The sequence below is a fragment of the Salvia splendens genome, chromosome 6 (genome assembly GCF_004379255.2).
Source record: "Salvia splendens isolate huo1 chromosome 6, SspV2, whole genome shotgun sequence".
NCBI lineage: Eukaryota > Viridiplantae > Streptophyta > Magnoliopsida > Lamiales > Lamiaceae > Salvia > Salvia splendens.
Genome location: NC_056037.1, coordinates 27467162 through 27477683, shown reverse-complemented (window position 1 = coordinate 27477683; position 10522 = coordinate 27467162). Strand labels below are relative to the sequence as shown.

The following is a 10522-nucleotide window of genomic DNA, read 5'->3' as shown; positions in this document are numbered from 1 at the left end:
ATACTACAAGCCAGCAACAACCTAACCCTGGGTCATCCCTCAACAAAAAGTCACAACACCAGCTCAACCAAGAGCAAGACACCAACAACAGAAAAGCAAAGACACCACAGTAAAATAGAGAGAGACAAAAAAAACAACAAAACTACAAAAGAGCACACCTCAAATAATGCCTTGCCATCTACTTCCTTTTACTTTCAAAGTCTCGTCAGCCTCTAATATCGTTCAAGTTGCCTGACACTTGTGTAGGAAAAAAGAAAATCCCGAACACAACCCATGATTGTTTAGGAATGTAAATTAATTGGATTGTCCATTAAATACATATATTGTGTTAAAAAAAAACTCATATCCACACTCTCAAATGGCGTGAGGAAAAAAATGGCGTGAGATATTTATAATAACACAACTAGAAATGAAAAATGGGCATTTAAAATAAGGAAAATAGAGTACTTAATAAATTGTGTCCATCCTAAAAAAAAATTGTCTCCATAAATACAAAAAAAAAATTACAATTATGACCTTTTGAGTTTAGCTCTTGGTTGAAAAATATTTAATGAGTTAAAGACCTCCGCATGCAAGACTTATCTGCAATTAATTTAGAATGTTCTTTACTCTACTCATGAATAAATTAACCAAAAATCATTTATACAATTATAGTACTAGTACATGTTTTTGCCAAATATATGGGCATATGAATTTAATTAGCAAAACCAAAACTTATAAATCATGAATAATGGCCAATTTGTCCGTGAGATGCAATTGTAAAAAACGAGATACATACATACTTATATATCAATGTATATTCCCTTAATATAATTTCAAGAAAAGAAAGTGTACATAGCAAAATAGAGCCATTTATGGGCGCCATAAAGGGAAGCGAAGAGGCCATTCTTTGATGGGGCAATTTGAATCTGCATTTTGCATCATACATTTTGATTTTTTGCACATGATATTTTTAGCCTCCAAATTTCCAATAGTCATATTCAGGGAAGTTGCATGGTGTGAGTCACTTTCACAATATAGTGGCCGATTCGATTTCTTGAGAAAAAAAAATGTGTTAAAATGTTGCAATGACAAAAGTGTGTAAACATCATAGACGCCAAAATGTTCCTTTCACAAAATTGAATAAATTGTCATGTAGCTTCTAAAGAAAATTATTCCATTGCTTGCTTGCATCCAATTAGCATTAAGATATATTTGTGATTTCATTGAGAGAGCCAAAGATCACACTTGTGGCTTGTTATGGTTAGTCGAGGCACCTTAGATGAGAATTTTTCTTTTCCGAATTTCTAAAATGTGATTTTTTTTTTATTTCAGAGATTTATAATATGGCAACACCTTTTTCCAGTAACTAATTATGAAGTCCAGTTTAAAATCTAACTAAGATAGATTTACCATGTCATTTGTATCATTTAATATTGCCACATAATCTTACACCTAATTTAGTTTAAGTCGGGATCCGTCGCCAAAGTATTTCTGACAACGGAAGTAAGTTTGAGATTTTATTCGCCAACTTTAAAATTCGTGGTAAAAAATTAGTACTACTACTATATTTAAGTAAGTTGCATTATATTAGGTAAACGCTAAAGTCTCTTACAACAAATATAGGGTAAACTCCATCATTCTCCGGCAATGGTACCATTTGAAAGGTCTTATGCTCGCGTCTCGTATCTTCCTTCTTCTCGTATTTGTGTTGTTGTGGACTGGCAAAGCTGGATCGTCGAACTGATCAAGCCAGCCTACATACGCCTGCTACCTGCAAACTGCAGATGAGTGGATCTAGTAAAAGCTCAGGCTGATTAACTCGACGCTGATTCGAATGAGATGAATAAGATAGCAAAATGGAGCGTTCTTTCAAAATCTTAACCCACTAATACTATTAACTAGTATAGGGAAGTAAAGATTGATCCCACAGAGAAGAGGCGTTTGAGATTTGCTTGCTGGACACGAAATCGGAATGACTGCTGCCACGCTTCTAGGTGTGGGTTAAGTTAACTACTGGACTGGAGAGATTTAACTATTAAACTGATCAACTCATAAAAGCTTAACTAGTCTACTTGATCAACTTGACTGGACATTCCATAAATGGACGAACAAAATAAACGGAGCTGTTAGTCCCCTGCAAAGTGTACGATAAAGTAAAAACTTTTTAACAACTTCATCTTCTTTAACAAATCAACATGGAAAACAGGGCAAAGAACAGATCTGAAAAGTTAAGGAAGACGAAACATCATAACAATCCATGAATTAAATCTACTCCTAGAATCTAAACTGTGGCTACGTAACACAAAACTAACCCATGATCATGCAGAAATGGAACATAAACACTCAGATCTAAACATCCTAAGACAACTTAGACATGAAACATCAGATCTAGCCAAATAAAAACATAACCAAACATTTTAAACTAAGTTATGCATCACAAAACAGAAATCAAAAGCATATCTGAAATACCATGCATGAAAACAGAACACATTGGCTGGAGATAAAATCATTATTTCAAATCTACTAAATCAAAACATCAAATATCGATAACATTAAAAGTAAACTGAAAACAAACTACGAAAGCAGTAAATTGTTTCATCGCCCCTTCTCGGAGCGGAATACAGAACCGAAAGCTGAAGAACGCAGAAAACCAGCTCCAAACTACCAGCTAACTAAACTGAACTAGGACCAAGTGTGTGGGTGCGACAGAATCAAGAACAAGAAGTGAAAGAGCTCCGATTTCAACCCCAGAAAAGAGCTGAAATCCTAAAGATATTCTAATTAAGAGTGCTTGTGAGACCCCCCTTTCAGTTGCTCGGACTCCTCTTTCTCTTGTGTTAGGCTTTCCTTATATGATCTCTAGGGTATCGTCCTCTCCGTAATGTCATTACTACCTTTCACATTTTGTAGTGGGGTCTCTCGCTCTATCTTCATGTGGAACTTCTGCTGGGTCCGTTTGATTTTTGACTTGATCCACTCAATGCCGCAGTTTTTGCTTCTTTTCTTGCTTCGCGCTTCCGTCCAACTGATTTGTTCTTTCTTCTGAAAATGGTGGATTTCACACACACCTGGCTCAAAAATAGACGTTGGTACATGGATTTGAGCATAATTTTGCCATGGAACACATGCATGAACCGAGCCTTGTCACATGCTAAAAGCAATTACAATATGTAATAGACGAGTACTAATATTTGTTTACAAATATTATAGTAACATAAATTGAACGTGTGAAAAAATATGTTGTAACTTGTTATATAGGCCACCTGTCTTACACTACCATAAATACTTGTATAAATACATTCCCACGTAATTACATATATTTCTAATTATCCTACACGTGTTTTTAAAAAAGATTGATGTGTATGGTTTGAAAACATCCAAATACAAGCATAGCTACTAAGACACGTGTGTTTCGTTAACCTCATTTATTCATAAAATATAGACTAAAGTCCCAAAATACTCATTAATATATTGCGATTTTTTTAATTTTGGTCCAAAACATTATCTTTTGAATTATTCGGTCCCTCACATTTGAAATCGGATCACATTTAGTCCGAAATGGACGGAACCGTTAAAATGTAACGGTCAACGAATTTTAAATTGATTTTGACCGGATTAAGAGTTATAATTATGTTTTATTAATGTCTAATATCTAATTAACCTAAATAACTAAAGGCGAATAAGAGTTTGATGCATGCGTTGCTGAAGGGGACGTGCGATCGCATGCATCGTGATATTAGGAGTACGTGGAAAATAAAGCTGAAGGAATAATGGGTACAAGTGGCATCCGAGTTGGCATTCAAGGGGGAGCATGTGGCATGGAAAGTGCATGGAGAGTGTGGAGGGCGTGTGCTGTGACGGAAGGGGACGGACGTTGTTTGTTGCTGACGGCCGTGAGGAACATGCAGACGGCAAATGATCTACAAAATGAGGGGGACCACCGCTTTGTTAAGCATGTCAATTATGTGATTGTTCTTGGCCTACGGATCTGTGATCCAAAGGATTTAGCTATCATTTCCTTTTATACCTTGTTATCACTTTCAGAGTTCTTATCAATATATTGCTCATTCCCCTTATATTCTCATTTCCGCTTATTTCGCTGCTTTTGGGTGAGAGTGCGTGTGTTCCGATGACAGATTTAGCTCATACCCTATCAAGTGGTATCTAGAGCCTTCGTTCTCCGGACATGGCTACTCCGAGTACGAGGTCTGCAACGGAAGCAGAGAGGAAGCTGATGGATGTGGTGGATAGGCGGGTGAGCGAGGTGATGAGTGATGTGGTGGATCGTTTGGTGGAGAGGCAAGATAAGCTGGATGGGCAGTTCGCGGAAATGATGCAGGCCCTCGCAGCTATTAACGGTCAGCTCCGGCGACAACCGTTGAAAGCGGAGGAAGGAGAGGCGTTCGTGGGTATGGGAGGTGAGAACGCAGATCCACCGAAGGATTGGGGGCGATCCACGCGCTACGAATTTCCCAAATTCGACGACGACTGATCTGAAGGGAGGCTGATGCGTGCAGAGTTCTTTTTCGAGGTGGTGAAGGTGCCGGAGAGAGGAAGGGTGCGTGTAGCGGCGATCCACATGGAGGGCAAAGCCTTGCAATGGCATAGGGGGTTCATGAATTTGCAGGGTGAAGCGGGGTACGCCAACTGGGATTGTTATGCGTCGGCGTTGGGAGCTCGCTTCGGTGCACAAGCTTACGAGGATCCGCTGGCGGATCTGAGAAATCTTAGGCAATCGGGATCACTCCAGGAGTATATGGAGGCGTTCGATGAGCTGTACCCACGAACTGGTATCTGCGAGGATCATGCCTTAAGTCTCTTCTTGTCCGGACTAGTTGATGAGCTACAAATGCCCGTTCGGATGTTCTAACCGAAGAGGTTGGTGGAGGCATTCTCCTTAGCTAAACTACAAGAGCTCACAGTGCATGCGTTGGGAGGAAAGCCGAAGAGTAGCCCGGGTGGGGGGCAGTCCGGGAGTGCCGCATACTCTGGTACTAAATCCTTGGCTGTGACAGCTACGACCTCGAAGCCGGGGGGATTTTCTGGAACTTTAGCACCTCAGGAGCAGAATCGGGGTGGAAATATGCGACCTCGTTTGACTCCAAAGGAGATGGATGAAAAGAGGGCAAAGGGGTTGTGTTATTGGTGTCCAGAGAAGTTCACAACTAATAATGTGCTCAAGGCGGCGGGCATTCGTGATGCATATGGCTGGAGAGGTGGAATCTGACAAAGAGGAGGAGCCAGTTACAGAGGAAACCGAGGAGCTGCTTAATCTGGAGGAGATACAACTCTCTCTCCATGCTATGTGGGGAACCAAGGCGCCGCAAATCATGCGTATTCGAGGAGCGAGTCATGGAAAATCCTTGAAGGTGCTAGTTGATACCGGAAGCACTCATAATTTCTTGAGCTCTCGGATGGCCGAAAAGATTCGATGCGAGACTGTGGAAGTTCCTCTTAAGGCTGTAGAAGTGGCAAACGGTGAAGTTCTGAACTGTAATCGCAAGTGTGTAGAGTTTTCGTGGGTGATGCAGGGGACGAGGTTTGCTACAGAGGTTTCATCGTTGGCCTTGAGACTTATGACCTGATTTTGGGAGTCCAGTGGCTGGCAACCTTGGGCCGCATATGGTGGGATTTCGGTGACATGAGCATGGTCTTTAAGCTGGGAGGGAAGGAGGTACGGTTGACAGGGGAGAAGGGGGCTGCTCCAAGGGAGCAGTTACAGTGTCTTCATGTGTGGAGTGAGCAAATTCTGGAGGATGAAGATGTTAAGATCAGTAAGGTGATGACTGCAGTTGAGGGGAAAGGAATGTCCTGTTTTAGTGCGAGTCAGGAGGAATTATGGCCGGCTTTGAGTGAGGTATTGCAGGAGTTTAAGGAGGTTTTTGAGGAGCCACAGGGGCTGCCACCCCAACGGGAGCATGATCATCGGATCACTCTCAAAAGTGGTGCAGAGGCGGTGAAAATACGCCCCTATCGGTATGCCAATCAACAACAAGATGCAATCGAAGTCATGATAGCAGAAATGCTGCAGACAGGGGTGATTCATCCTAGCCAGAGCCCGTTTGCAAGTCCCATCGTGTTGGTGAAGAAAAAGGACGCGACATGGCGTATGTGTGTAGATTATCGCGCCCTCAACACTATCACCATTAAGGACAAGTATCCGATTCCGGTGATTGAGGAACTCTTGGAAGAGCTGGGATCAGCAGCTTGCTTCTCCAAAATAGATCTTCGATCGGGCTATTGGCAAGTCCGTATGGCTCCGAAAGACATCTACAAAACAGCTTTCAAGTCACACACGGGCCACTACGAGTTTTTGGTGATGCCCTTCGGGTTGACAAATGCGCCGGCAACATTTCAAAATCTTATAAATTCGGTATTCCATGAGTTTTTGAGGAAATTCGTTTTGGTCTTCTTTGAAGACATCTTGGTATATAGTGATAATCGAGAGGAACATGTGCGGCATCTAAGGCTGGTTTTGGAGTTAATGAGGGAACACAACCTTCTTGCTAAACGCTCGAAATGCTCATTTGGATGTAGTGAGGTATCTTGGCCATGTAATCTCGAAGGCAGGGGTAGCAACTGATAAGGGGAAAATTGAAGTGGTCTTGGCTTGGCCTCAGCCTCGAACTATCAAGCAGGTGCGGAGTTTCCTCGGTCTAACGGGGTACTATAGGCGGTTTGTGCAAGGGTATAGCTTGATAGCTCGGCCCTTGATTGATGTTGTCAAGGGCAGTGAGTTTCAATGGACTACACCAGCTCAAGAGGCTATTGAAAGACTCAAGTACGCACTAACAACAACCCTGTTTTGGCACTGCCCGATTTTTCGCGAGACTTTATAGTTGAAACTGATGCGTCGGGAGTAGGGATTGGGGCTATCCTTATGCAAGATAAACATCCGATCGCATACATTAGCAAGGTACTATCCCCAAAGTATCAAGCTCTGTCCGTTTATGAGAAGGAATTATTGGCTATATTTCTTGCGGTGAAGAAGTGGTGCCACTATCTTCAATGTAGGAAGTTTGTGATTTTAACCGATCATCAAAGCTTGAAGTACCTGTTGGAGCAGAGGTTAACTACCCCCACGCAGCAAGCATGGATGACGAAACTCATGCAATTTGATTATGAAATTCGTTACAAGAGGGAGGTCGAGAACTCGGCGGCTGATGCGCTATCTTGGGTACCAGAAACAGAGTTATATGCACTCACATCATATGTTATTCCTCTCGAACTTATTGCTAAGGTTCGTTCTTCATGGGCTAAAGATGCTCAGATTATGCAAGTTATTGAAGATAAAAAGAAGGATTCCACTTCTCATCCCAAATTTGAGTGGAGAAATGAGGAGTTGAGGAGGTCGGGGAGGCTGGTAGTTGGGAGTGACTTGGAGCTGAGAGCTCAGATACTTTCATTATTTCATGCCTCGGCTGTAGGAGGGCATTCAGGAGGTTTAGCCACTTATAAACGCCTCTCATCGCTGCTCTATTGGCCAAAGATGTTGAGGGATGTGCGCGAGTTTGTGAGGATGTGTGTAGTATGCCAGAAGTACAAGGCAGGGAACTCTCCTCCGTCAGGATTACTTCAACCGTTGCCAGTGCCGACGGCATTATTCACTGATTTGACGATGGATTTCATCGAGGCTCTCCCGACTTCGCAGGGGAAGAATGCTATTTTGGTGGTTGTTGACCGAATGAGCAAGTATGCTCACTTTATGGCTTTATCTCATCCCTTCACGGCCAAGCAAGTTGCCGATGTCTTCTTAAACTCAGTTTTTAAACTCCATGGCATGCCAGTTAAGATAATCAGCGACCGATGAGCCATTTTTGTGGGTGCATTTTGGAGGGATTTCTTTGGGTTGCTAGGCATTGAGCTGCTCTACTCGACGGCCTATCACCCCGAGACGGATGGCCAATCGGAGGTGGTCAATCGATGTCTGCAGTGCTATCTTCGTTGTATGATTGGGGAGAGACCTCACTCATGAGTGGAATGGCTGGGGCTAGCAGAATTCTGGTACAATACCTCGTACCATCCTCTATTCGGATGACTCCGTTTGAGGTGTTATACGGGTTTCCTCCGCCGATACATGTTCCCTACTTACCCAGAGACTCGCGGGTGGAAGCGGTTGATATTGCTCTGAGGGATAGAGAAGAGATGATAGATGTGCTCAAAAGAAATTTGCAAAGGGCGGCTGATCGTATGAAAAGGGAGGCTGACAAGCACAGGGTTGACCGGGAGTTTGAGATAGGAGAGTGTGTGTTGCTGAAGTTGAGGGCTTATAGGCAGAAGTCGATCAAGGGGAATCATCAAAAGTTTGAACCAAAATTCTATGGACCCTATCAAGTCTTGGACAAGATTGGGAAGGCGGCCTATAAATTGCAACTGCCGGCCACCGCCACTATCCACAACGTTTTTCATGTGTCCTTGTTGAAGGCTGCTGCACCACCCACTGTTCCGAGCTCTGACCTGCCTCCGGCTTCACAGATTCAGGAGAGTGTTCCGCAGGCAATTCTAGAGCGCAAAATGGTGAAGCGCCGTGATCATGCAGCTACACAGTGGCTTATCCATTGGGCCGGTCACTCTCCGGCGGACGCATCTTGGGAGTTCGCAGATGAAATCAAGGCTCGTTTTCCTTGGTTCCTTGAGGACAAAGAACCTTAAAGGGGGAAGTATTGATGCATGCGTTGCTGAAGGGGACGTGCGATCGCATGCATCGTGATATTAGGAGTACGTGGAAAATAAAGCTGGAGGAATAATGGGTACAAGTGGCATCAGAGTTGGCATTCAAGGGGGAGCGTGTGGCATGGAAAGTGCATGGAGAGTGTGGAGGGCGTGTGCTGTGATGGAAGGGGACGAACGTTGTTTGTTGCTGACGGCTGTGAGGAACATGCAGACGGCAAATGATCTACAAAAGGAGGGGGACCACCGCTTTGTTAAGCATGTCAATTGTGTGATTGTTCTTGGCCTACGAATCTGTGATCCAAAGGATTTAGTTATCATTTCCTTTTATACCTTGTTATCACTTTCAGAGTTCTTATCAATATATTGCTCATTCCCCATATATTTTCAATTCCGCTTATTTCGCTGCTTTTGGGTGAGAGTGCGTGTGTTCCGACGACAGATTTAGCTCATACACTATCAGAGTTATAATTATGTTTTATTAATGTTTTATTAACACAGAAATTAATGTCTAATAACCTATTATTCAATATTCAGGTCACATTTTGTTCTTCAATCGATCAATTCGAAGCCTATTTTAGTGAAAAAAATGAGCATGTCGTAGTTCCTAGACGCTGCGGATTCTTATGCTGATCTGCAGATATGGAACAACGCCGCCTTCGACAACGGCGAGATTTCTGAAGATTTGGCGGCAAGCAAGCAGCCCTGGGGATCTCTGAAGCCGAATTTCAGAAACCCTAATTCATCTTTCGATTCTGTTCCGGATAAAGAAAATCAAGGTTTCGCATCGGAGAATCAAAATCAATTCCACCCTGTTTCCCTTTTCCCCAGATCGGCCTCGACGACGCCGTTTAAGCCGTTCACAGCGGTCAAATCAGTTCAAAGATTGAAAATGAGAGCAATCGCGGACAATGGTTTCAAGAAAAATCCAGTCTTGAAAATCGACGAGGAGATTGAAGAAATTGAGTTACAAATCACTCGATTGAACTCGAGATTGGAGGCTTTGAAGGCTGAGAAGGCAAGCGCGGGAGCTGTGGAGAAGAAAGGGAGATTCGTTGAGGCGAAGTTCATGGAACAGAAACAGAGCGGCAAGAATGATGAGATTTCGAATTTGGGCGTAAGAACAAAGGCTAACAGAAGAGGGATTAGTTTAGGGCAAGCAGAAATCCTCTCTGCAGGGCGTAGAGGGATGAGTTTGGGGCCTTCTGAGATTTTCGAAGCAGCGAAATCGAGCCAGGTGATGATCAATAACAGCCCTCTGTAGAGTAGGAGGCAATCTTGTTTGTTTAAGCTGTAGGGGATTGATGAGGAGAGGGTGGAGAGTTGCAGTTTGAGCCTGAAATCAAGGAAATTTGCTGCGAAATCGAGGCAAGCTGTGACCACCATTGGTTCAAGAAAGGATGTGAAGAAGGAAGAATCTGTTTTGAACACAGTCCAACGAAGAAGTTGTTTAGAGATGGCGAGAAATCAGTTCCAAACAAGAAGGCGTCTAGGCCGGGGAGAGTGGTGGCGAGTAGGTATAATCAGGGCGCGTCTCAGGCTTCGGCAATGAGGAAGATATCTCTGCCGGAGAGTGATGGTGATGCAGGGAAAAGGGTTGACAAGACGCTGTCTTTTTCTGTGGGGAAGACGAGGGCTAATGAGGGCGAGGGCCGTGTGAAGAAGAGGTGGGAGATTTCTAGTAAGATTATAGTTCATAGCAGTGTGAGGGGAGGAGGAGATTGAGATAGAGATAGAGAGGGAGAGGGAGAGGGAGAGGGAGAGAAGTCTCCTGGATGTGTTGTGGCGCCTGGCCTATTAACACAAATTTTTGTGTTAATAGAACATTAATAAAACATAATTATAACTCTTAATAGCCTTTAGGTTAGTA

General features: G+C 43.3%; 1 protein-coding gene across 1 annotated transcript; it reads left to right on the top strand.

Moving 5' to 3' along the window:
- Nucleotides 1-8728: 8728 nt before the first annotated feature.
- Nucleotides 8729-10377, top strand: LOC121809044. The gene is made up of 3 exons (XM_042209593.1): nt 8729-8923; nt 9293-9889; nt 9967-10377. The coding sequence occupies exons 1-3, from the start codon at nt 8729-8731 to the stop codon at nt 10375-10377; spliced, it is 1203 nt and encodes a 400-aa protein (XP_042065527.1).
- Nucleotides 10378-10522: the final 145 nt, after the last annotated feature.

Excerpts from the sequence above, each read along its gene's own strand:
- LOC121809044 (XM_042209593.1), top strand. The coding sequence starts at position 8,729 with ATGGGTACAAGTGGCATCAGAGTTGGCATTCAAGGGGGAGCGTGTGGC. Across the intron at positions 8,924-9,292 it reads TTGTTAAGCATGTCAATTGT|ATATGGAACAACGCCGCCTT; the intron begins GTGATTGTTCTT and ends GCTGATCTGCAG. Across the intron at positions 9,890-9,966 it reads AAGCAGCGAAATCGAGCCAG|GGTGGAGAGTTGCAGTTTGA; the intron begins GTGATGATCAAT and ends TGATGAGGAGAG.